The sequence below is a fragment of the Balaenoptera borealis genome, assembly GCF_965194805.1.
Source record: "Balaenoptera borealis genome assembly, chromosome: 1".
In the NCBI taxonomy this organism is placed as follows: Eukaryota; Metazoa; Chordata; class Mammalia; order Artiodactyla; family Balaenopteridae; genus Balaenoptera; species Balaenoptera borealis.
In genome coordinates this window covers 86,602,128-86,629,941 of record NC_138860.1, presented here as the reverse complement: position 1 = coordinate 86,629,941, position 27,814 = coordinate 86,602,128, and the positions used below count along the sequence as shown (strand labels likewise).

The 27,814-nt window shown below is 43.2% G+C and overlaps 2 protein-coding genes across 2 annotated transcripts in view; both read right to left on the bottom strand.

The window, feature by feature from the left end:
• Positions 1 to 4,162: 4,162 nt before the first annotated feature.
• On the bottom strand, positions 4,163 to 27,043 carry LOC309629428 (myomegalin). Its single transcript, XM_082393418.1, has 7 exons — positions 26,966 to 27,043; positions 15,622 to 15,853; positions 14,451 to 14,502; positions 13,421 to 13,608; positions 9,770 to 10,003; positions 8,379 to 8,514; positions 4,163 to 7,123 (listed from the first exon to the last, which is right to left on the bottom strand). The coding sequence occupies exons 1-6, from the start codon at positions 27,014 to 27,016 to the stop codon at positions 8,432 to 8,434; spliced, it is 840 nt and encodes a 279-aa protein (XP_082249544.1). The 5' UTR covers positions 27,017 to 27,043; the 3' UTR covers positions 4,163 to 7,123; positions 8,379 to 8,431.
• LOC309629434 (histone H2B type 2-F) overlaps positions 27,032 to 27,814 on the bottom strand; it is a 65,187-nt gene continuing 64,404 nt past the window's right edge. Inside the window, exon 3 of the mRNA XM_082393441.1 lies at positions 27,032 to 27,112. Within this exon, the coding sequence (XP_082249567.1) occupies positions 27,103 to 27,112 (10 nt within the window). The 3' untranslated portion in view covers positions 27,032 to 27,102. The remainder of the gene's footprint in view (positions 27,113 to 27,814) is intronic.

Genomic DNA, 27,814 nt, shown 5'->3' with positions numbered 1-27,814 from the left:
TTTTGCTGAAAGACTTTAATGCAATGTTGTCTGTCTGTGTGTCTGTGTCTCCCTGTCTGGTTTCCTTTAAAAGTAAAGCTTTACAAGTTTGGGGAAGCATGTGCCATTTTCTCCAGCGGTTGCTTTTCTTCTTTCTTAGTGTGGCGGTTACCGCGTTTCCTTCACACGTGAGGTTCAAGTGCTCCGACCCCGAGGAAGGCGCGGGCAGCGTGCGCACTGACCCCCAAGCCGTGGGGCTCTGCCTTGTTCCGTGTCGATTCCAAGTGCCGTCGAGGGTGCGACCGGACTGCAGCATCCTCGCCAGCGCTGGAGGGCTGAGTCCCCAAAGAGGCGGACTTGAAAATAGCTTTAGATCAGGACATTTCATGAGATTTCCCCCCTTTTCCCTCCCCTCCAGGTTCCAGTTTTCACCTCCCACGCGCAGCCAGAGGAATGGATTCGCCGTCTTTCGGTCGCGTCCGGCGCGCTGCTGTCCCACGTGGACAGGACGAGAGGGCGGTCGTCCTTTCCCCGACAGGGGCGGAGGGACAGCGGGCCCCCGAGGGACCACAAACACACACCCGCGCAGCTGGGGCCCGCAAACCCGATCAGGCGGCCCCTGGAGCCTCGCTGCAGCCGCAAGGGAAGGCGCGGGGCTCCAGAGCCGGGAGAGGAGCGCGCTGAGGGCACCCGGCCCCGCCCCTGGCCTCGAGGACGGGTCCGGAAGAGGGACGCAGCCCAGGAAAAAGCGCAAGGGTCGCCCAACGCCCCCATCCGAGGTTCAGGGTGAGGGAGCCGAGCGTTACACTGATTTCCCCGCCTTTATCAGGAGAGTCGTTTGCCCAAGTCCAGAGTCGCGAAAAGGAGGGACTGTGTAGGCCAAAGTCCACCTGACCGAGAAGCAAACACGAAGTCCTAACTAATTGCATGTGGGGTCTGAGGAAAACGCTGCGTCACAGACAAGGTCGGAGCCTTAGGACCTGGAGTTGGCGTCATCTAAGGCGGAAGAACGGCAGGCGCCGCAGGTAGTGAGGGGAAGACCCGGAATCCAGGTCTGGGCGCGCAGCCTTGTTTGAAAGCGTTTTCCGTCCAGCCGTCCCCCATCCTGCATCTGCCGGGAGTGTTTTATGGTGTTGGGGATCCCGGGGTCTCATCCCGCGCGCCTCCCCTCCTGTCTCTACAGCCCCTGCCCCGGCGGCTGCTCTCCACACGCGGTCGCCTGGCAAAGGCGCGGCTCCAGGGCAGTTCTGAGGTGCGGCCCAGACGGGGCAACTCGCTCGGGATTTGCGGTCCCGGCGGGCCTCGCGGGCGCGTCCACTGTCCCGCAGAGTGCTCGGCCTTTCGTGTGGGGCTCCTCTTTTGGAGAAAGCAGGGAGGGAACATTCTTCGGGTACAGTTCCTTGGAGGGAGGTGCGGCACTCGGAACGGGAGGGTGGGAGATAGCAGACACTCATTGTAGGCTTCCTATCATCACTTACAAGGAATTTGTGCTCAGGTCCCTGGTGGTCTAGTGGCTAGGATTCGGTGCTTTCACCTTCGCGGTCCGGGTTTGATTCCCGCTTAGAGAAGCTCGTTTTTGAGGCGTCACACGCAGCCGCCTTTACTTCTTCCGCAGAAGTGTGCTGTGCCCCAATGTCCAGATGCAGTAAAGTCTCTGTACAGAATCCTTAGGCCATTGAGGTCGGTCCCCATGGTCCAAGGCATCTCCCACGCTGGGAGAGGGGAGATGTGATGAGCAGCCTGGGCGCTCCCTCGCCTCCACTCCTCCGGTCATCTCAGATACCTACAGCCTCACTTTCAGTGTCCATCTAAAGAGAACTTGGGACTTGAGTACCAATTACTCCTTTAGAAAACAAACAAACAAAACCTACTTTGAAACCTCCGAAAATTTGCAAGAATAGTAACAGCATATGTTCTTCCCCTAAATGCACCATTTAACATTCCCTCATATTTGCATTCTAACTCTCTCTCCATGTACATGATTTGTTACACCATTTGAGAGTAACTTGCAGACATCTCAACTCAAGATCACTGTTTGGGCCACTGTTGCTCCCTTCCTTCGTCTCCCTCAAAACCAGCTTCTGTGGTACCTGTCCTCCAAGGCCAAGGGAAGATTTTGTCCTGGCAAGGAGGCCCCTCTTGACCCGTTCTCTGCAGGCCATAAGAAGCTTCAGGTGGAAATTTATTTGGCTCTCCCTGACAGTGCAGGCCAGAATGGCGTTGAGCTTTTAGGAACACAACTAGGCTGTAATCCGCCCCCAGAACCCGCTGGCCTGCAGACTCTGCTTGGTTGCCTTGGTGGGCAGTGGGGTCTTGGGTCAGCCTGAGCGCTAGAACCGCCTACCTTGGGAGAGACCCTTCAGGGAAGTGCAGCTGCCCCCTTGGCTCTTGCCTGGTTTTCTGTGCCCTGCCAGGATATCATTTTACTCATTTTTTTGTTTATAACATTTTTTATGCATACAGTATTATATTTCAACTTCTGTATACACTACAGTGTGCTCACCATCAAAGATTTACTTTCCATCTCTTGCCGTACAGTTGACTCCCTTTATTCACTTCTCCCTCCCCCCTCCACTCTTCCCCTCTGGTAACCATTGCCCTGTTTTTGTACCTATGTGTTTGTTTTTGTATGGTTCAGCTTGTTCATTTATTTTAAAATTAAAAAAAAATATTCCACATGTGGTGAAATCACATGGTATTTGTCTTTCTTCGAATGACTTATTTCACTTAGCGTAATACCCTTAAGTCTATACATGTTGTAGCAAATGGCAAGATTTCACCTTTTTTTTTAAGGCTGAGAAATTACATGGCTGCCAAACCTCTAAGCATTCCCGTGATTTATCAGTATGAAATACCTTCATTTCTTTCTGATTTAATGGTTTTTCTGCTCTCTGAATGTCCTATGCTCATGGGTATGTGCCAGGTGACTATAAGCTAATAAAGGTGATCAACACAGCACCTTCTATGTTTATGGGCTTAATAAACAAACTACTAATTATAACAGTGCACAGACTCCCCTGTGGCTGTGAGGCAGGGTGAGGAAAGGGAAGCAATATCAAGACAGTTATGTCTGGAACAAAGCAGAGTTCAAAGTGCCCACAGCACATAGCCATAGAAGGGGCTGGCAGGATGACAGCTATGTTATTCCAGATTCTCCAAAGAGCAAATGCTGAGCAGGATTAAATATACAAGGACTATATTAGGGAAAATACCTATGTGAAAGGAAATAGGAAGGTACTTAGGAAGGATGGGAGACACCTTAGAACATGAAGCAAATCTGACTCTGAATAAGGAAGACAGGGAGAGAAAGTATCCAAGACTGCCTGCCATGAAGTCTAAATTCATCAAAGTTATTGTGGAGTCACTGAGCCGAAGTCAGCCAACAGAGAGTCCTATGTCTCCCAGGAATGGGTCTGCCTTTGCATCCTCACTGCACTCAGCTACTGGCAGGGAGCAGCCCTTGGGAGATGTGGCCTCAGAGATAGATTTTAAAGCATAGCTGGGTCCTTCAGTCAATTAAGATCTGTGTATTATGAAGGTCTATAAGGCAAATTATCATGGCCATCATAGCAGCCAAACCCAGAATAGATGTAAGACTACACAAAAGTACTAGTGATTGGCAAGTATGGGGAACAGAAATAAGTACAGTGGTAGAACTGTCACCTCTCCTTCCACTTCTGTGAAAGCTACTGTCACTCACCTTTTGTTTTACCTTCAGTTTGAGCTATAAGTGGCAATAAGGAATAAGTGGACCCAAGAACCACAGATGTGATTACTTCTGTGTCCTGGGCTGATTTCATGAGACAAGTCATCCTGTTGACAGCATCTTGATTAAAACTATTCTTTTTCTAGTAAGTACGGCATTGTTTCTTGCTCAAGCCAGCATGGAATGTAAGCATGTACAACAGTGACTGAGACAGAGGGCTGGCTCTTATTGTGGAAGGCAAGGAGAGCAGGAAGAATGGATACAGGGAAGACATAACTAAACACTACTATATATATATATATATATATATATATATATATATATTTGGCTGTGTTGTGTCTTCGTTGCTGTGCGCGGGCTTTCTCTAGTTGCAGTGAGTGGGGGCTACTCTTCGTTGCGGTGCACGGGCTTCTCGTTGTAGCTTCTCTTGCTGCGGAGCATGGGCACTAGGTGCGCAGGCTTCAGTAGTTGTGGCTCACGGGCTCAGTAGTTGTGGCTCGCGGGCTCTAGAGCTCAGGCTCAGTAGTTGTGGCGCATGGGCTTAGTTGCTCCGCAGCATGTGGGATCTTCCCGGGCCAGGGCCACTGTGCCACCAGGGAAGCCCACTATATTTTTTTTAAAAAGAAACTTGGGAATTCCCTGGTGATCCAGTGGTTAGGACTCTGTGCTTTCACTGCTGAAGGCCTGGGTTCGACCCCTGGTTGGGGAACAAAGATCCCACAAGCTGCGTGGCACAGGTCCCCCCCCATCCCCACCCCTATCCCCCCAAAAAACTAAATATGTAAGGAGATTGGGTTGCTGAGGGCAGTATCCACATTTCTTTTGAAGACAGGGGAGATTAGATTGAGAAAGAATACTGAAAGAATAAGAGAAGGGCTAAGAATGCCCTCCTGAGAAAGCAAAGAAGATTGAGCCCAGAGGGATGTGATAGTGCAAAAAAATGGACGCACACCACATGGAATAAAAATTCATGTGAAAGCACTTTGTACATTTCAATGTACCCCAAAACAGGATAGATCTTATATATAATGAATATGCATTGCCATTAATTCAGTGATTATGTTGCTTGGCATTGTCTCACTATCTCACTCACTTAATGCTTCCAGCAACAACATGAGGTAGATTTTGTTATTATGGTGTTAGAAATGAGGAATTTGGGACTGGCTTAAATACCTGAGAGCCTACATTGTTTGCCTAAAGCAAAAACCAAAAAAGTAGTGGCAAACCAGAACCTCCTGCAGATAGTGGGGACAAGCAGCTGTAATTAATACAGTAGAAGCTCATGACACCTTATTTGAATCTTTGGGGCCAGATGTTTTTAAGATGTCGGAATTTGTTATTCTTTTAGGAAAATAATATAAAGCACAGCCTTTATATTGCACAACCCCTCCAGTGAGTACTGGGATTGTATCCCACAATCAAATACATGTATTGGATTCTAAAATTGTAGGCATCACTTGTCTTGCCCTAGTCACTTCCAGCTCATCAAATGAGGGCCACTTCATTTGGAGTCTTCATCTGGAAGGACATTCATCCTGGAAATACAAGTTCTCCTGTTGCTTCTCCTTCCAGTTCTATGAAAGCTACTATCACTCCACCTTCTTTTGCTCTACCTTCCATTTGAGCCCTTGAAGCTGGGACAGAGAGGATAGCAGAGCCTCCTCAGGAATTCCATCTCCTTGGAGTGTTCTGGTGAGCCCAGGTTGGGAAGGGGTAAAGGAGGGGGAATTCGGGTTCTCATCACTGCAAAGCAGTCAGCTGGAAGGTGAGCCCAGTCACACCCACACTGATATTGAGATCTAAAGCAAAGGTGGAGGGAAGCAGCACTATTGGTATCTGAGGTGAGCTAGGGCCATGTAATGGCCCCTGGGGTGACCTGCACTTATCTGGGTTCAGTGAAATAAGAGTGGCATCTAAATTCAGGGAAACTGAGCTTAGTACTGAGGCATCAGGGGATGTGCCAGGTTTATTTGTGGGAGGTTGACGGGGGTTGAAGAGAGCTATTGAGATGGTGTGAGTGCCTTTGTGATAACCTACCGAGAAAGGTAGCATCCAGTAAAGACAAGCACATAAAAACTATGCAATAGAACTATTTAAAAGACCAAGCCATGAATATCGATTAGAGAATCATAGAACCCTACAGTTGGATTGTGCCTTAGGCATCTAGCAAGCTCTCCTTTCAAGGATTCACTCTCAGACATTCTTCATGAGGAAACATCTACTCTGGTTTTGAATACTTCCAAGGACAGAGAGCTCTCTCCACTATGAGGCATGCTACTTCTGTCATTGGACAGTTCTAGTTGGTAGAAATGGCTCTCATCATCAAGTCCACCTTGGCCTTCACGTCACTTTCACCTACTGGTGTTCATTCTGCCCTCTAACTCCATAGTCTAATTTCATTTCCACATGGCAGCTGTTCCAATATTTGATGATATACTGTATTCAGAATCTTTTCTTCTCATGTACCTTTTTTCATGAAATACTCTGTCATCCTCTGAAAACCAGCAAAACTATGTCTCTTAGTTGGCAACTAGAAGTTCTCTTAAAACCGAGTTATGCCATGACCAATATAGAGCACATGGGCCTAAATTTTATCCTTGACTCAGCTCTCTGGGCATTCTTCTGACCTGGTAAGTTATTAATATGGCTTAACTTGCTCTTGGTGAACCCATTCTTCTTATCAGCGCCCATCTTTTCTATGTGCTTACATGTCATCTAATTAATACCAATCCATTTTTAGTTTGAAAAAGATCAAAATAAAATGTACTCTTCTATATATATTGAAATATATTATTTCTACCATTCTGAAAATTGGACAACTGCTATTTTCCAGGCTTGAGGCAACTCTGATCTTCATGACTTTGAGAAGCAGCTTCTGTCATTCTGTTGAATGGAGTGCACCCGGGTCTGGTAAATGGTCTTCATTATAAACGTTCAGATTTTATCCTACTATATTTTCACATGATAGTTTCTCTGTTCTTTCCAAGCATGTAATGGGGGGTCAAGGAGTCCCACGGCCCCACTCTTAATAGCTCCAACCTTTTCCCAGCATTGGCCTTTCTGGTCTAGTTCTCTGAAATAGAGATAGCTAATAGAGAAAATGTATTTTTTCCTTTAACCTTTGCTATGAATTTCAGGCCATTCTGGGTTTTATTCTTTCCTGCCCAAATTTTACTTTTTATAGACACTCAATAAATATGTGTAAACAATTTTTAAATAATAATTTATTAACTTGATCCATTCATTTAAAGGTAATGTCTCATGCCTCCAAGTTTACACCCACGAATGCTGTTGGATAGGGCTGGAAAATCTGGAGAACATATCTCTAGACCCTCCTGTTGTCATGTCACAAGATGTCCTTACCAGAGCCAGAATAGTGACTCTCAGTGTATGAATGAGGGGTTGCGAGGGAGACATCTGGAGCTGGCTGTGCAGTGCCTGGGGAGGGAGAGACAGAGCTGCAATGAAGTCTGGAGGGACTTAGGGAACTCTCTTCACTGACTGCTCCAAACAGAAACTGACATTCTTTTCCCTCCTTATTCACACTCAGCTGGAAATGGGAAAGGGAGAGAAAGAGACACCAAGCTGGTGTTCAGTTCACAGCCAGCGACCCTCTGGTTATCTGCAAAGATGGGAGAAGGGACTTATACATGAAATGTGAATTTCTCAGTGCTATTCACACCTAGAGCTTGTGAGTCTAGGGACTTGTGGGTGGGATCTCACAAGAAGTAGCCTTATCTAGATTGGGCTGTGTGGGTCTGGGCAATTTTTGTACTCTCCACCCTCTTCTCTTTGATTCTGCAGCAGAGTATTGCTGTGGAAAGGAGGAATATGGAAGTGCCCTGAAAACTCCAGCTGGCTTCCTTGAAGGCCCTTTTCTTGTTGTAGAGCTGAGGCATGGACTCTGGGTTCTAACCATGGAAGCCAAAGGTGGATACTGTCTCAGGGAATAAAAACAACCCAGTCAAGTCACACATTTGGGTAACAGATTCTTTCAAGGATATAGTTCCTTGCATTCACCAAAGTTTCAGCCCTAGCCAAACAGAAGACCTGGGAGCCTCATGCACTGGGACAATAGTATGATGTGGCTGAGTCCATGACGGGCCACACACCCATGTCAATGGCTGCAGTTGTAGAACAGGGTCTTTCCCCCTAATTGGCTGCTGCTGTGATGTTGTAGGGGCTCTGGTCACCATTTTTCTGATCATGACAAGGGAGAAGGAATGTGGAAGTACTGGTCTTCCAGCGAGAACATCTGGGTGGAAAGTGTGGAAATATGGGCCACTTGCATGGGGCGGGGGAGTGGCAGGTGCTATCCAGGGCACGTGGTAGTAACATGAAGGTGGGATGCGGTCCTCCCTCTGCTGAAGTGGGCACCATGGAAGCCTTGGCTCTACCATTTGACAGTCAGGCCACAAGCCCAGGGGCAGCACCAGGTAGTATAGGGAGTCACAAGAAGGGGCATCACATCAGACAGCCCTGAGGATGAAAACTAGCCCTGCCTGGGGCAAGCCACTTGGGGTCAGTATTAATAAAGTAGGGACAATAGTGCCTGTCCTGCTTCCCTCTCTGGGCTGACTGTGAGGAAGAGTGGAGTACTGCACACCAATGTGTTTTATAACTGCAAACCTATATGCTCTCTTGAAACTCCCTAGATGTGGACAGAACCAGGAGGTTTTGGTGCCTTTCTTACTTTTTCCTTGGTGAGCATTGCTGAGCACATATTCCAGCCTCTCCTGCAGGTGGTCATTGACGAATATGGATGGATTCCTCCAGGCGCTGGCGCAGGTTCCGGATCTCAACAAGATTCTTTTCCAGCAGGTCGGCCCCTGTTGCATACCACCAAGACATGGGAAAGGTAGGAAATGGGGAAGGCTGTCACGCATGGGCAGGTGGGGGGTTCTGCCCAGGGTCTCCCTGCAAGATCCCTGCCCATATCTATACTTCCGTCAACTTCCTCCTCACACCTGGGCACCCAGGAAACACCAGGCAACTTCGTTTAAAGAGCTCCTGGGCTCTCAATCACAAGATAGCCCTCTGTTAGAACTCCACAAGGCCTCCTCCCAGATAGAAGCTGAGTACACCTGAGGGAGATGGACACTGGGCTGGCGAACAACGGTGAGAAGCCGCTAAAGTCCTCTAGGTAGGACCGGCCTGACGATGAGAAAGTGTGTCTACTTCCTTAGGCAGCAATCCAGAGGGCCTCCCTCTCTACCTCAGACCTCTCTTACCCTATGATCCATGACTGAACAACCTTTAACATCCACTCACTGATAGAAAGACTAAGGTAAGTGGAGATGAAATTAGATCAGGCTGTGAATAATGAGTGACACTGAGTGTTTTCCTTTGGTGAGAAGTGACAAGGAAGAGCCTGGGGAGGTATCAGGGCCTGAAGGAGGAGTGAGAGAAAGGAACACCTTCAAGGAGAGAAAAAGATGTACAAAGGAAAGGGTAGAAAGACCAAAATTAGCTTCATCCACCAGGACATCTTGCTTAGGGCCAGGTTTTTCTCTGAAAATTTCAAATGTTGTATTGTTACACTGTCTGCATCCCAGAAACTGAGCTGCTTCAAGGCATTCCTCTACACAGCTGCACCCCTAGCCACTGGGTGCCAGGATGCCTGGCTCCAAACCCAATGGCAAAGTTTGAGAGGCAGGACTGGCTTATAGTTGTATACAAAGTGTGTGTGTGTGTGTGTGTGTGTGTGTGTGTGCGCGCACGTATAGAAATAGTCTCCCATCCTGCAATAGCCCTTGACCTAAGGAAGACCTACCTTCCCCATGGAAGGGAACACACAAACGTGAGGCAACTCATCCTCCCTACAGAGTGCCTCAGAGTGCCTTCCTTTATTGTCCTGCCCAGAGTGAGTCCCTAGGTAGGGGAAATGGGAGAGGCATGTAGAAAGGACCAACACTGAGCTGGGACTTCATTCTCTGGCTGACCCATGGGATGTTGCCTTTCATCTTCTCACCCATTTCTGTGAGCCAGGGTCTAACAGAGGAACAAAAAAACATATGGCCAGGAAAGGAATGTGTCATTCCTGTCAATGGGCTCTATTTTACCAACTGCTCCTTTGTATTTTACCAGAGGGCTTGGAGTTGGGCTGGTATAAAGAGGAGAAGGAGGATAGGTTCCCAGATGCATTCATCTTCTGAGGCCTCATCTCGTCCCATGGGCCACTGCTGCCATGAAGCCCAGGGTCTGGTGTCCCACTCATCTGTGTGGTGCCACTCAAAGGATAGAAGGGCTGAGCAGACATGGCTTCTGAATGGTTGCTGGGCAATGAACCTGAATCAGCAGGAGTGGCTGGGCTGACATCTGTCCAGAAAGGAATATGAGTGAGAAACAAACTGAGAAGTCAGAAATGAAGTGTTTTAAAAATAATTATACTGGGTTGAATAGTATCCTCCAAAAATTCATGTCTACCTGGAACCTCAGACTGTGACCTTTATGGATATAATTAGTTAAGATGAGATGATACTGGATTAGGGTGGACCCTGAATCCAACATGACTGATACACAGGGGAGAAGACCACATGACGGTGGAGGCAGAAATGGGAGTGATGCATCTTCAAGGCAAAGAATGCTTCCTGCAACCACCAGAAGTCAGGGAGAGGCAAGGAAAAGGGAGCATGGCCTGTTGACGCCTTGATTTCAGACTCCTAGCCTCCAGAACTGTGAGAGAACAAACTGCTGTTGTTTTCAACATCCAGTTTGTGATATTTTGTTACAGCAGCCTTAGAAAACTAATGCAGTAATTCGTGGAATGAAGACTAAGGTGGATATCAGTGACCTCCAGCCTAGTGCTGAATATCAGCTAAAAACTCATTTCTCAAGGACCATAAATTTCACCCCAAGGTTACTGGCATTCCTGGCCTATGATATCAAGAAGTAGTTGTTAGATGGAGTGTCTGAGGGTCACAGTGCACACATAGGAAAAGTACAGGGGCCCCTCTCCTAGCTCCCTCTATGATCCCCAAAATGCTGGAATGTTCCCAGGGAGGTACTTCAGAAATGTCTCCTCCAATAGCAGGACTCATTGCCAATCGTATAAGTCATGAGACTAAGGAGATGAAGCAATTTGCTGGTCTGTGAACAGGTGATCCACTCACCCAACAGTCTATGCTCTTGCCAGCAACAGAGCAGCTAGCCCTTCCTGAGGTTGTTCTGTACTGGGGTTGTTGGAAGAGGATGAAGAAGGGAAAATGGTCTCTACTTCTGACGGATGCGCAGAAAACCTAGACAGGGTGGCTCACTCCTGGTGGCTCCCGCTCCTCCTGCCTCAGCTTACTCTGGACGCCTTCTGAGGCTGAGGGAGTGTCTGAGGAAAGCAAGTGGTGAGTTGCATCCCACCCAGAATGGTTCATGAGACTGTAAAAATAATTCTTAAATATAGCTGATTGTCTGGCTCCTGTCCAAAGAATGACTGGGGTATTTCTGCATGGGGGAACCAAACAATATATGGTATCTTACGGCTCAGCGATGCTATGAGAACATCATCCTGTCCTTTGCTGGCTCCCTTTAGAAAAAAACCTGGCTAGGTGGCAGGGCCATAATTCAGAGAAAAGTTCAAGAGTCGCCGCTTTCAAGGATTATTATCAAGGTCCACAGAGTAGTCGGGTTTCTCCTCTAAGCAGGGAGGAGTGAGGTCCTATTTCCCTCAACCAAGCCAAGTTCCTCTAGGGAACTGCCTACTTAAGTCAGTATCCTTCCCCAGTTTACATAATACCAGATGTAATTAACATCACAGTGAAATAAAGAGTAAAGCCTTCAGTTCAAAGCCTCACTTAAAGTAGGAACTCAATCAAAATGTGATTCCCAACCCCTTTCAAAGCCCCTTTATCCCCTCCCCAGAAAATCAGCTTACTCTCAGCTAAGAGCGTAGGAGGGTTCAAGTCTTTCAGTTAACAGTGATCAGCGTTTTCTTGTCCCATTCTCCCCTGGCCACACAACACAGGGAACGTGCCCTACACGGCATGTGGAAAGCAGCAGAGAAGAGCCTCCTGTGAGAGGAATTCAGCCTCATGGTGAAGCTGCCACATCTGCCACACACCATTTGTTAACTACCCTAGAAATTTTGACCCCAAAAGCAAAGAAGGAGTAGTGATAAGCCATTGCCCCTCTGAGAAAATAATGACTTCAGATGGGAAAAAGAAGGGCTTCAGTCTCCCTCAGAAAAGATAGGAATAACAGAAAATAAGGCTGATACTTTCTGAGAGTGCCACTCCAGCGGCCACATTTTAATGTGGCCATTCTTACAAGTAGTGGCAGGAATTGCAGGTAAGGAGAAGGTGTACTTGCCTTTCTCCTGCTGTCCCTCAGGGCAGTGCTGAGGTGGAACCAAGTGCCTATGGGCAACTGAGTCCAAGGATGCACTCAAAACTCCCATTGGCCCTTGGATGATGTCACATACATATCAAGGGCAGCCCGTTCATTTATAAATTCATGGGTGGAAGTGCAATGTGTCTAGGGTCTTGTCTCCTTTGCAGAGGCTAGGCCTTAGTGTGGGGCATAGGGGTAGAAAGAGTGGAATGGGGAAAACCCTCGCTCCAGAAGCCTAGAGAAAAGAGGTGTGCAAAGGAGTGACTCCCTCCCTGCTTGGTCCCTGAATGCTCAGGCTGCAGTTCAGTGGACAGTCTAAGCTTTAGGGTCAGGCAGGCTCACAGTGAACGTTACCCCAAGCTGGGCTGTCTTCAGTAAGTTCCCTTACTTCACCAAGCCTCAGTGTCCTTAGCTGTGCTGTAAAATCAGAACACCAGCACCAACTTAAGAGGATTGCTGTCCTGATTAAATGAAGCAACATATGTATAGTGGTCAATAATACAAGCATAATAGGTGCCCAATAAAGGTGTACGTCCTGTCTTCCCTTGGCTGCTATACTCGCGAGGAAACATTATGCTGCTTTGCTTCTCAGGGTAAAATGAGAAACAGGAATAGTACCAGGTCAAAACCCATTATGGCTTATTCATGCCTAAAATAGTCAGTTCAGATAAAAACAAACAAACAAACAAAAAAGCAAAGAAACCCCAGATATAGCCAGGGACTAAGGATGGTTTCCTGTCCCTGGTTGTTCACACCAGAATCTGACTCATACAGTTGCCTAAAAATTCAAATGCTTTTCTCAGGAGGGAAAATAAAGAGAAGGCTTAGCAGGAGAAAATGAAGGTTTGATTTTAAACTTACTCTCCTCCTCCTATCCCTAGCAAGGCTACCTAAGAGCCCTCCTTGGGGAATTCTGGAGAGGGGCATGCTGGTGATGGATTCAGCCAGTCCCAGTTACTGATGGTTTAGAGGATATTACAGCTGAATTATTAGAATGATGAGTGGGATCTGTAAATCCACAAATGATAGAGAATATTTAGTGGTGAATAGAAAATAGGAACTGTGGCTGTTTACCCAAAAGACTCCAAGATCCGAGGCCCAATGTTAATGATATTTGCATCCGTAGTCTGAAACATGACGCGACTGTGTTGCAGTGATGAGGAGCATTTGTCCCCTCCCGTTCCCAATTCATGACCCCTCCCCTCAAGTCCAACACCATGTATGTGCCTGATGGGGTCTGGGGGCTGACGACGTGTGGGACTAGGAATGGAGAAAAGCTATCTGACACCCTTGGGGCCTGTGCTCAACCAGGTACAACACAGTGGATCTGCAGGGTCTGGCTGCCAAGATGCCTCCTCTTGGTCTAGACAAATAAGTGAGCACCCAGAAACTGGAGGCTCTCTGGATACTTACTGGCCACATCCACTGCAGGGCGCACTTCCTGCTCGTCAGACAGTGGGGACGTGCTGCTAGAGGAGCGATGGGCAGCGGACTGGGCATGGCTGCTGGAGCGGGTCTGGGGCCTAGTCTGGGGCCGGGCATCCTGCTTGGTCTCTAGGACTTCCGTCATTTTACCCTTCTTCTGCAACTCCCTTAAGATACTAGGGGGTAAGAAAGACAGACGGAAAAGTGAAAGTCACCCGAACACCACAGCTGTATTGACCCGGGGGCTCACAGGAGAGGCCCCAGGAGTCAAGGAGACTGTTCCTTTAGGGAAGAAGCCAAACAATCCATTTCCATTTGGGGGTAGAGAGTTGGGAGGCAGGAGAGAACAACAGTGTCCAGTGCCTTGGCCACAAACATCCTGAGAAAGAGAGAAGACCCATCAGGCTCTTTAACACTTACGGTTCCTTCACAAGACACCCAGAGGCACGTAAGGTTTCAACGTACTCTGTGACATAATCCATTGAATAGTATTTAAAACTGCTTCCTGAGGCAATGTTGCCTTCTGGGTGTCTTGTAGTTTCTAGACCTCCTTCCCTAAGTATAGTTATACACAGTATAAATCTATCTATGTCATATTTATAGTATAAAACTTTTTTCTTTCAAAGAAAATTTGTAGCCATTTAACATCTGCCAGCACTCGTTGGGTCACACTTGAAGATATCAGATATAATCTCACTCCAGTTTTTAAAGATCTAGGGGAAATCAGAGGTGATCCCTGGGAGTACAGGAGACTCCTAAGACTGGAGAGTTAGGCTAGAGCAGCTCTATATTACTAAATTAGTGAATTAATACGAGACTTGGAACCAAAAGAAAAATAAATTAAAAAAATAGGAAATGAGACCACTTCGTCACTAAGGATACATAATGGTGTAATGGTATAATCAGCTGTTTGTTTTTTTACAGAGGGTGAGAGCTCCTGCTCCTTTGATCTTCTGGCCTTTGCTCTGGATCCTTTACCAGATTATATCTTTCATAGCCCCTGAAAATTTGGAGTTACCTGAGGTTCCGCAGCACCTGTTGTCTTTGATTCTTCTTACTTATACAGTCATCTGAAAAGCAAATTTAAAAAAGGACCAGTCATAATTTAAACAGCTCTCATTTACCAAATACAAACACACACTGGGTTCTCTCTCTGGGATCAGAGACACATAGCTGCTTGACACTCAAGTCCAGGATACTCTGAATTTTCTCAGGAGACACTGGGTTGAGTCTTTAGAGAACTTGTCTGGCAGACTTTCCTGAACCCACCATGAAGATCATCATCTCTACTCGCTCTGCCCTGAGTCAGAGTAAAAAGCTGAAAGTGTCTCTTTTCCCACAGATCATGGGATATTTGTCCAGCTGGCCTCTGGACCACCCCAGCCAGAGCCTCCAAGTCCTGCCACAAGGCTGGTTCCCAGTCCCGTGTCTGTGTGTCCCATCACAGCTTTCACGCAGAACCTACTCCTGCCTCTGTAGAGGTGACAGACATCCCTGTCCCACCTCTGCATCTGCCACCAAGAGCCTGCACAGTGGCCTCAAGCCTGCTCTTACTATGTGCCCTCAGGTCTCCGGGCAATATTCTATGTAAAAGGCTCCTGAAATAAATATTCCACAAAAGGTACTAACACATAGAGTGCCTAAACCATTCCCAAATCAGCATGATTCTTTTATCAGTCTTTTGAAGTACTCTGATTCATATTGTTTATTTGATCCTAAGAACAATCATGCAAACTTTAGGGGCTGGTATTATTTGACCTAATTTTTTAGGTGAGGAAACAGATATCAAAAGGAATATGAATATGTCCAGAACTAGTAATGATCACATACAGGCTAGAGCAAGAGTCTTTAGATTCCTAGTTTAGGGCTCTTTTCACGACAACCAGCTGCCCCTACTACACCTCTCTTTCTGCCAATTAGTTTCAGATAAATGCTGTCCCCCCACTGATACCTCCTGCCATAGCAACCATATTCCATGAGAGATGGAGGAGCTGGAAATCATCATGGCCTCCTCAACCCTGTGTGCCTCTCTGCTGCTCCTAAACAGCCAGTCCTGACTCTGGCCCCAAGATGGTGATTACAAAGCAGGACCCCAGATTGAAAAGTCACTTGTGGATGAGTGTGGGCCTGTGTGAGCGTAGGTCCTTGAGAGGGACGAAAGGCCCTCCTGAGCCCTGGGGCCCGATTACCTGTGTTGAATCTGCTGGCCAGGCTCTCCGCCAGCTGGCTGCCCTTGGCCAGCTGCTCACGGAAACGCTGCTCCATGTAGTAGTCGATCTTATTACTGCTGAGGAGCTCTTCAAAGGTCTTCACTGTGTTCTTGACATGTTGGAGGAGAAGGGAAGAGACAGCCCTCCCAATCCTCATCTTTTCCGCAGGTGGGTCAACTCTCGAGCCTGATCCTGGATCAAGGAATATTTCCTAAAGTGGGAAAGAAACAGTAAGGGTGGAGAGGGGTGACTGATAGATTATGGCACTTCAGCAGAAGGTGCTTTGAGAATTTCACCGGAAGAGCCTCCACGCTGAACTCTAGCACGTGTTTAGTGACCGGAATGTGGTAAAGAGAATGATGGAAGGAAAACAAAAGAGTTTCTCTGTGTAAAAGACCCCTTCTCAGATCATCTTTCTCCCTGCCCTATACTTCTGAAAATGGCTTTCTTCTCTAATTCTACTGCAAAATCTGCTCCCAGTTCCTCTCTTCAGTTTATAATCCACTTCAATACAGTAAACAAAGCTAGGTGTTAATTGAAAAGTTGAAAGGAAAATCATTATGTGAGAGAAGAGACCACTTGTCTAGGCAGCGGGATTCTTCTTTCACCAGAATGGACCTATCTGTGTCTTTTCCATAGACAGCCAAGGCTTGATTGGCAAGACATCCTCAAGCCCTTAATTTAATCACTATACACTATTGCTTCTGTATTCTCCAGTGTAACTGCTACAGTTTTGCCCGTAGGGTTCAAAAGAATGATCTGAAAAATATGATCTCCAAAAAATGTTCTGAACTAATTTAGAATCCCATGATATCTTGGCCAATATAACTACTATTTGTTACATAGAGTAGAAGAGAAGGTTTTAGTTTATCTTGTTCCTGAGGGAGGCAGAGTGGTTAGATGTATGAGCAGGAATCAGCAAGCCCAATGCACTCTGTCCTCCCACTGCAAACTTGAGAAGTCACTTTACTACTTTGTGCCTCAGTTTCCTTATCTGCAAAGTGAGAGTCATTTAACTTCTTTGCCTTTTTAGAAATACGGTCAGGATTGAAATTTATTTTAAATGTTGGGATGAGTAGAGCAAAGCCTATAAAGCATTTAACTTATCAAAATGAAGACAGATTATCATTCATTACTTTGGTAATGGTGAACTTATAAGACCAACTTAACATCCTCTGTGTTTCTACAGATGTGGCAGAGCAGAACCAATGGCTTCTGATTTCACCATTTTCTCTTGGAGACCTAGGCAGTGTTGTCTGTATCCTGCCAGCAGGAAGCACAGGTGCTATTTGTTTTCTGAGAAGCGGAAATCTGCCTGAGGCCCAGAGTCGCTGGTCTGGAACAGGCAATCCAGGTGTTGGAAGGAGCCTGAATGGGGATCAAGGCAGGTCAGGTAGCATAAAACCCCCTTTGAGCCTTTTAACCCACCCTATACTTTATTCACATTTCTGTCCAACAATTCTCATGTCATTAAGCAGCTATACTGGTTACTAGGCTAAGAATTCTTTCAGTGCTGGGAGTTTTTTATTCATCTTATGCACACAGGCAAACACAGAGGGGGCTCTCAGTAAACAGTTCTTCAATAATGGAAAAAAGAAGTGCTTGCAAACCTCCACTCATCTCTCCCTGTGTTCCTGTCCTAAGTGTCCTCTCAGGGAGCCTATGGATTCTCCATTGACGCAGAAAACCCTTCCCTTAAGAAGAACCCTGCACTGGGCTTCCCTGGTGGCGCAGTGGTTGAGAATCTGCCTGCCAATGCAGAGGACACGGGTTCGCGCCCTGGTCTGGGAGGATCCCACATGCTGCGGAGCAACTAGGCCTGCGAGCCACAACTACTGAGCCTGCGCGTCTGGAGCTTGTGCTCCGTAACAAGAGAGGCTGCGACAGTGAGAGGCCGGCGCACCACGATGAAGAGTGGCCCCCACTCACCGCAACTAGAGAAAGCCCTCGCACAGAAATGAAGACCCAACACAGCCAAAAATAAATAAATTAATTAATTAATTAAAAAAAAAAAAGAAAGACCCTGCACTCACTTGTGCGGAGGTCTGTGAAATGGGATTGTCCTCAGAAATTCATCTCAATGGGTGACAGCTTCTTAAGAAGAGATGGCCTTGTCCTACACTCTTTTCATCTGGGCTTTCAAAACACCTAGAGGTTAGAACAGTTAGACTGTTCTGTTGAAGCTATCTAATTCGTATAATCTTCTTCCCCACCGGTTTGAGTTTCTCCATGGAAGAGACCAGATCTTATTGATTCCAGGTGCCTAATATGGTATCTAGAAAATGATACATTCAGTAAACATTTATGAGCTATTATGTATAAAAGCCTTTCTCAAATGTAATATAAGTACAGAAAAATACTATTATTACTGCTGCTTCAGATGCATTAAGGATTTAAGCACACTGCAAAATCTCAGAAATTCTACTTTGATTCAATATGCAGATGACTTACTTCTGTGTTCCTCATCTAGAGAGAACTCAGAAGTTAATTCAAAATATTTGTTACAACTGGCTTATAAAGGCCATAAGGCCTCATGAGATACACTTCAGTTTTCACAAGGAAAGGTACATTACCCAGGTCATGATTTATCTGTAAAAGGACACTTTCTGTCTCCAGAAAGAATAAGTACCATCCCAAGTAACCCAACCTATGACTAAGAACTTAGAGGTTTCCTCAGACCTGCAGGATATTGACAAGCCAGGATCCCTAACTTTTCCTTGTTAGCTACTCCACTCTATGTAGGAATTGACTAAAAATAACACTCAGGAACCTCTTCCTTGGGAAACAAAATAAGAGAAAGTCTTTACTGAAACTAACGGGCTTTACAAAATCCTCCTGCATTGGGACCGGCCCCCCCCACCCCAAACCCCGCCAACTACACTAAACCTTTCACGCTGTTTGTTTAGGAATGTAATAATCAGGCTTTAGAAGTTCTTATGCAAAAAACCTGGAGGAAAAAAATAGACCTATAGCCTACAATTGGGTCCAGTGGCCCGGGCATACCCAAATTGTTTAAAGGCAGTAGCTGCAGCCTTTAAATTCCTTTGTGGAATCCTCCTTGAAACCTGTTCAGGGAAGTGAATTAAATTTACAGGTTCCTCATGTTGTAGAAAGTTTGCTAAACATTGAGCATACACACCATTTCTTAGCTAGTAGATTAACATGAGATTCTACTTCTGTCTCCTAATCTGAGCATTCTTTGCTGCCACTCTTTAAACCCTGTTACCTGCCTACGCTTACCTGACAGAGAGAGACTCAACTGTGCTGAATTTGGCTCCCCAAATCTAACTCCTAGATGAGTGTTACAGAAAACCCTATTAGCCAACCCAGATTTAGTACTCCGTGTTGGTGGCTCCTATGCCACAAATTCTGAAGGGGAACATCAAGCTGCATATACTGTAACTACTCAACACGAACTGTTAGAAAGAGGAGTCCCTTCCTCAGTTTAATTCAGCTCAACCTACAGAACTATTTACCCTCATTTGAGCCTGTGAATTGGCAAAAGAAAAAACTGCAAATATCTACACTGATAGCAGGTATGCCTTCAGAGTAGTCCATGGCTTTGGTATGCTCTGGGAACGGAGAAGATTTTTAAGTCCAGTGATACACCTATAAAAATGGACCTCAGGTTGCTGACCTCCTCTCTGCACTATTATTGCCCTCACAAGTTGCTATCATAAAAATTGAGGCTCATACCCACTGATCAGACCCTGAATACCAGGGAAATGTGATGGCTCACTTTCATGCTAAGGCTACTACTCAAGAAATTACTAAGGTACCAAAACTTTGTAATTTAAATGAACTCCATAAAATGGCACATAGCCATTTTTCCTGAATTTCCACAACCTACCGTCCACGGTAGAGCCAAATCAGATTACTTAAGACAATTTGTGTAATAGGCAAAAAATTGTATCTGATGCTGAAAGATACAAAAGTGTCATGAAGAAGGATGAATATTTAACATAAAAAAGAGGACTTTCAGAGGGCCCAAATGGCTGTCTGGTGCTTCCTGAATCCCTCAAACTACCACTCTTGCAAGCACTTTACGAGACTACCCACAATGGAATTGACAAAATGACTCAAATTATGAAAAAATATTAGTGATATGGTTGTTCTACATTAGTAAGACACGTTTATAATAAATGTTTAAACTGTCAATCATATAACATGGGTAAAACCATTAATGTAACTCCAGGGGCTGCTCCCCCACTGTCTGGACCATTTGAATATTTACAATTAAACTTTTTCAATTGTCTCCTTTAGGGGCTAGCAATATGTACTTGTAATGGTGCGTCTAGAGGGATAGAAGCTTTCCCATGTTGGAAAGGTGATGCCAACATTGTAGCCAAGAAATTATTAGAAAATGTTTTTCCATTGTGGGGAATCCCAAATGAAATTTCAAATGTTAGAGGGACTCACTTTACTAGACAGGTTTTAAAACAACTAACCAAGGTTATTCAAACATTATAGCATTATCATTGTCCCAATCAGCCTCAGTCTTTAGGGAAGTTGAATGTACCAATGGCATTCTAAAATTTAAATTGGCAACACTGACTGAAAACACAGGAATACCTTGGCCTAAAGTGCTACCCTCAGCCCTCATGACAATGAGGTCAACACCTTTTGGGAAACGTAAACTAACACCCTTGTGAAATCACCACTGGACAACCAATGCCTTTGATAAGAGAACCCCATGCACATCCTGCCCTTGTAAATTCTAATATGACCCAATACTGTAGGGCACTAATACAATATTCAAAAGCTTACAGTCAACAGGTCAAGGAGACTTTCAGAGATCCTTGGTCTGATAAGGACTTTGTATCCCTTACACTGGAACCTGGAGACTAGGTATTCTGGAAGAGACATCAATGCAAAACACCACTTGAACCTTGATGGAAAGTGGCCTACCAGGTTTTTAAAATTTCTCACACAGCAGTTAAATTACAGGATATTGAAACTTGGATCCGTGTCTCTCAACTGAAGAGAAGCTTCCTCGTACCACCACCAGACTCTTGAACTTGTCAACCTTCATCTGACTTAAAATGAAAGATTTCCAGGAAAAAAAAAAAATCTTCCCTCAAAGCAGATGACAACACAAGGTAGACAGCTTACACCCAAGATCACAGAACATGATTCTGCTGGATTCCCCATTCTCTTCCAGGACTTATTTTTATAACAATTATTGTGATATTGCTATTTTACAAACACAAAACATTCAAACTCATTTTCCTTTTTCTGTTAGGGATTTTCTCCACCCACTAAGGTCCACCATTCAATGCATACCCTACTTTACTAATCAAAATGATTGTTATGTTATTATTATTTAAGTGTAGCCACTTAAATGCTCAGGGAGCCCTCAGTTAATATTAGAACCAGGTTTTACACATACTTGGATGACAGGAAAAATGGCCTCACAGAAAGATTTAGTATCCATCCTTTGGCCATTCAGTTAATACTGATGGCCAATTAATCTGCCATTGAGAGGAAGCTTCAGAAGCCAAAGGATGGCTGTAATGACTGTAAACTTCATTGCTGGCAATCTGTCCCTATGCATAGAAAACCTTAATGGTACTGGACTTGATTTAGGACATGTTCTGGACTCACTCTTTAATCACACCCTTTGGTTTGACTCAGATGATGGAGACTGAACTCCTATATATAATGACACAGATTTTAAAATAGATAATGACAATGAAATCTTTGATTATGCTATTAAGAAAATTACTGAAGCTAAACTCAATCAAATCTGCAAAACAAGAAAAAATTACATTGGGCTGCATCTTGTAAGTGCCTTTGAAAATCATAAACAAAACTTAAGCTGTTCCCCCAAATTGGCATGAGGTGGCCAGTTTTAACCAAACCTCTATCATTAGGAAAACTCTAATGCTATAACAAATCATTGTAAATAATAAACAGCCTCTGCATTCTTACTATATAAGCTATCTTATAACAATATACCTCTGAGCCTCATTCTAACTGTCCGTTTAAGAGTTCCCAGTTCATGAACTGTTTTTATGTGCACAATAAACTCTTACTTATCACTATTTTTAGTGATCCAATAGTTTCAATGTTGTCGTTTCTGGATTTTTAACACTCAGTTCCCTCTAACTTTCTCATTCACACCAACTTTGGCTACCCATTCCCACCTCACTGCCATCATCTCCATCCTTCTTCTTGTTATTCTCTTTTTCCAGCTAAGAAGGTGTTTCTCCTCCTATCTGCTCTTTCAGCTCTATCTCAGGATATAATATTAGCATAGTGTTCCTTGTAAGAAACACACACACAACACACAGATATACATCAGAGGCCAAGGCCCAGTCCTGGCTGCATTTACTAAGATAACAGACCCTTTAACATCCTAGTCCATCAAGAGGTATAAAATACTAGTTCAGGAAGGGACTTCATCTTATTTTACAGATGAAGACATTGAGGCTCACAAAGAATAAGAAAGATATTTGACATATGTCAATAATATCTCAATAAAGCTGAGGGGGGATATATCTGAACCCCCATAATTGGTTGGTGAAAGAGCCATCATTAAAAATTTTGGCTTCAAACTCCCAACCTAGTATCATTATCAGTATCATGCATCCTCTTCTACTGACTTTCAGGGGTCACTGAGATATAAATAAAGCTAATTCTACTTTTAAAACAAGGCTCTTTTCTGAAACACATTTATTATTCTGGATTCTATAGGTCTATTATTTACTCTCAGCCAGTTCCCAAATAATAAATAGCACTTATCACAATAACAATTAAAATGTATCTAGGTAATTTTTTTGCATAAAAGCTGTTTTTTTTAAAACATCAATAAAATCAATAAGCCTCTGGCCAGGCTAACTAAGAAAGAGAGAAGACACAAATTACTAATAACAGAAATGAAAGAGAGGACATCATTATAGATCCCATGGACATTAAAACGATAATACAGGAATACTATGAATAACTCTAATCCCAGAAATTTGATAATCTAGATGAAATGGGCCAATTTCTTGAAAAACACAATCTGCCAAAACTCACACAAGAAGAAATAGACAATCTGAATAGAACTATATCTATTGAAGACATTGATTCAATAATTAATAATCTTCCAAAACAGAAAGCACCAGGGCCAGATGGGTTCACTAGTGAATTCTACCAAATATTTAGGGAAAAAATTACAACAATTCTCCACAGTCTCTTCCAGAAGATAGAAGCAGAGGAGATACTTTCTAACTCATTCTATGAAGCTAACATTACCCTAATATCAAAACCAGACAAAGGCATTATAAGGAAAAAACTACAAACCAATATCTTTCATGAACACATGTGCAAAAATTCTCAGCAAAATATTAGCAAATTGAAGTCAACAATGTATAAAAAGAATTATACAACACACCAAGTGAGATTTATTCCAGGCATGCAAAGCTGGCTCCAACATTTGAAAATCACCTGATGTAATTCATCACATCAATAGGCTAATGAAGAAAAATCACATGATCTTATCAATAGATGTAAAAAAAAAGCATCTGACAAAATCCAACACCTATTCATGATTAAAACAAAATAAAACAAAACAAAAAACTCCCAGCAAAATAGGAATAAAAAGAAACTTTCTCAACTTGATAAAGAATATCTACAAAAAAACATACAACTAACATTACACTTAGTAGTAAGAAACCAGAAGCTTTTCCACTCAGATCAGAAACAAGGTAAGGTTATCCCCTCTCACCACTCCTTTTCAACATCATATTGGAATTCCTAGCTAATGCAATAAGATAGGGAAAAGAAATAAAAGGTTTACAGAATGGAAAGGAAGAAATACAACTGTCTTTGTTTGCAATGACATTATTGTCTATGTAGAAAATCTGAAAGGATCAACCAAAAAACTCTTGGAACTAATAAGTGATTACAGTAAGGTTGCAGAATACAAGGTTAATATACAAAAGTCAGCTTCTTTCCTATATACCAGCAACATATAAGTGGAATTTGGAATTGAAACAATTCAGTTTGCATTAGCACCCCCCAAAATGACATATTTAGGTACAAATCTAACAAAATGTGTACAAGACCCATGTGAGGAAAACTACAAAACTCTGAGGAAGGAAATCAAAGAAGAACTAAATAACTGGAGAGATATTTCATATTCATGGATAGGAAAATGCAATATTGTCAAGATGTCAGTTCTTCCCAACTTCATTTAAAGATCCAAGGCAATCACAGTCAAAATTCCAAGCAAGTTATTTTGTGGATATTGGCAAATTGATTCTAAGGTTTACATGGAGAGGCAAAAGAACCAGAAGAGTCAACATAATATTGAAGGAGAAGAACAAAGTCAGAGGACAGACACTACCAACGTTAAGACTTACTATATACCTATAGTAATCAAGAAAGTGTGGTAGTGGTGAAAGAATAGACAAATCAATATAACAAAATTGAAAGCCCAGAAACAGACCCACAAAAATATAGTTGACTGATCTTTGACAAAGGAGTAAAGGCAATATAATTGAGAAAAGACAGTCTTTTCAACAAATGGTGCTGAACAATTGGACATCCACATGCAAAGAAAATGAACCTAGATACAGACCTTATACCCTTCACAAAAATTAACTCAAAATAGATCATAGACCTAGATGTAAAACACAAAACTATGAAACTCCTAGAAGATAATGCAACAGAAAATCTAGATGATCTTGAGTTTGGTAATGACTCCTTTTTTTTTACTTTTTATTTATTTATTAATTTATATTAACATCTTTATTGGGGTATAATTGCTTTACAATGGTGTGTTAGTTTCTGCTGTTGGTGATGACTCTTTAGATACAATACCAAGTTTTAAAATTTAAAACTTCTGCTTTGCAAAAGACATGGTCAAGAGAGTAAGAAGACGAAGACAAATCACAGACATGGAGAAAATATTTGAAAAAGACATATATGATAAAGGACTGTTATCCAAAATACACAAAGAACTCTCAAAACTCAACAATAAGAAAACAAACAATTCAATTAAATAATGGGCAAAAGACCTGAACAGACACCAAAGAAGATATACAGAGAGTACATAAGCATATAAAAATGCTCAATATCAATGTCACCATGGAACTGCCAGTTAAAACAACAATAAGATACTACTATACATCATTAGAATGGTGACCATCTAGAATACTCACAACACTAAATGCTGGTGAGGATGTGGAGCAACAGATACTCTCATTCATTGCTGGTGGGAATGCAAAATGCTATAGCTACTTTTGAAGACAGTTTGACAGTTTCTTACAAAATTAAACATATTCCTACCATATGATCCAGCAACCACACTCCTCACTATTTACCCAAATGAGTTGAAAACTTATGTCCACATAAAAATCTGCACACAATATTTATAGCAGCTTTATTCATAATTGCCAAAACTTGGAAGCAACCAAGATGTTCTTCAGTAGACAAACAGATAAATAAACTGTGGTACATCCAGAAAATGAAATATTTTTCAGTTCTTAAAAGAAATGCACAATCAATCTATTAAAAGACATGGAGGAATCTTAAATGCATATTACTAAGTAAAATAAGCCAGTTTGAAAAAGCTAGATAGTGTATGACTGCAACTATATGACATTCTAGAAAAGGCAAAACTATGGTGACAGTAAAAAGATCAGTGGTTGCCAGGGATTAAAAGGGAGGGAAGGATGAATAGGTGGAGCAGAGTATTTTTAGGGCAGTGAATAATCATTCTATATGATACTGTAATGGTGGATGCATGTCATCATACTTTTGTCAAAACCTATAGAATGTACAATACCAAGAACGAAACCTAATGTAAACTACTGACTTTGGGTGATAATGATGTTCATCAATTGCAACAAATACCAACAAATATACGACACTGGTGCAGGATGTTGATATTGGGGGAAGAGGCTATGCATGTGCGGGGTCAGGGATAGGTATATGGGAACTCTTTGTACTTTCCATGAATTTTGCTCTGAACTTAAAACTGCTCTAAAAATAAAGTCTATTTTTTAAAAAGAATGATCACAAGAATATAAATTTTTAAAATGCCTTTGACAAAGTGAGTGTAGGCTTTGTGAATTGAGAGTCTAGGATTCTGACATTATTTCTGCCAAAGGCTACTGTGCAACTGTGATCAAGCAACTGTATCTTTGGGCCTGAGTGTTCTCAGTTCTAAAATAACTCTGAGGTTATTTTAGCTCTAACATTATTCTCTGGGTCAGTGAAATTTAAGTGGTACATATTGACAGTGACCCAATGGAGCATGAAGCAAAATCTAACCACCTCCAAAGCTGCACTTCAACCACTAAGCAAGTCAGTGATGATCTAGTATTTCAGTAACTGGTGCTCACAGGTAACTGTATAATAGATTATCCCCATATTAATTGAATGCCTTCCAAAAGTTACAGGAAAACAGCCATTAAAGACAGACTGACAAATCTAGCCAACAGGCCATTATTTGGCAATTTTGTAAGCTTATTTTTAAAATTGAGCTGATCACACTGTAGTGTATACAGAAGTAGAAATATAAGATTGTACACATGAAAGTTATATAATGTTATAAACCAATGTCACCTCAATAAAAAATAAATTTAAAATATTGAGTTTATCCAAATTGCCATTCTAGAAACCAGGGACATGAGCTTCCAAGAGAATGGGGTGGAGATGGAGGAGCCTCTGTGTAAGTCTACCTCCTCAGGCACTGATGTGGGTCAGCTTTCACCACCAAAACATCTCAGGTAACAGGAGATTCGTATGTGCTCCCATCAATGCAGAAAAGAGACACTACTCACGTGACTGGAAGAGTTCCATGAAATCTCAAGCACCCATGAGATCATATATTTGGTGAATACATGCATTGTTAGTTAGAATAAAACCAAATTACTCTGAATAATATAAAGTAATTAATAATAAGAATACAAGGACTTCCCTGGTGGTCCAGTGGTTAAGACTTTGCTTTCCAATGCAGGGGGTACAGGTCTGATCCCTGGTCAGGGAGCTAAGATCCCCCATGCCTCACGGCCGAAAAATCAAAACATAAAACAGAAGCAATATTGCAACAAATTCAATAAAGACTTTTTAAAAAAATGGTCCACATCAAAAAATCTTTAAAAAAAATTAAAAAGTCAAACACAACTTGGTTCCGTGTTGTGAACCTTTTTTAAAAAATAAAATAAAATAAAAATACTATAGACTTTTCTTTAAAAAATTTCCAGGAAGGTCTTAAGAGAAAGCACTACAGTTAAGGTACAAAGCCTGAATACAGACCCTGAAAGCTGCTACGATAGCAATGACTTAATTCTGACAGAAGAAGTCTCTGAACAAAGAGTCTCTTACCCACTGTGGGACACAGAGGAGAATCCTGCTTTCTCAGGCTGAGTCTTCCACTCATTCACTCCCCTCTCAGCAGGTCCCTTCTTCTCTAAGGGCTGATGCATCACAGTCTTCAGCTGGAGCATTTTCTCACAAAGAACCCTCTTACTGCCTCCTTTAAAAGGAAAGATAGAAAAGAAATGCATCTGGGTCTCCACAATGGCTAGACTTTCCTCCAAAGCTACCTAGAGGAATCAAAACAAAATAATGGTTTAAAGAGGCTGGATTACTATGAAGGGTCCCCTAGGAGCATAAAAATCACAAGAGCAGAACCTACAAGAAAGTAAACAATGAAGCCTACAATGTGCCCCCTGGAACAGTTCTTTATCAGCCATGAAGACCCTGGTGATCCACTGGGTTGAAGGAAAGATGCAGCAAGTAAGGGGAGACGCTGCTTGCTATGAAGAGGAAGAGGAGGGTCCAGAGAAGCTGTAGAACTAAAAACAAGCATGTAAACAAATGAAAATAAATGGGCTTTAAACTGGGCTAAAGGATGAGTATTTTTGATTCTTACAGTTGAGATAAAACTCCCTGGGAGTGTCCCTTCAGAAATCAGAAAGCCTTTTTATCATCCCTAAGTTTTTTTTTTTTTTTTAAACATCTTTATTGGAGTATAATTGCTTTACATATCCCTAAGTTTTGACAGTCATGTAGGCAGAAACAAAGTTTGAGATGTCAGAATTCAAATCTCAGTAACTGGGACTCAACAATAGCACCATGGGAAGGACTCAGAGTGTCTGGTCTCAAGTTGTAATCCTAGAATTGGAATGTGGAGGTAGCTACAGAACCTGAGGAAGCCCTGCTTTCTGATGGCCCG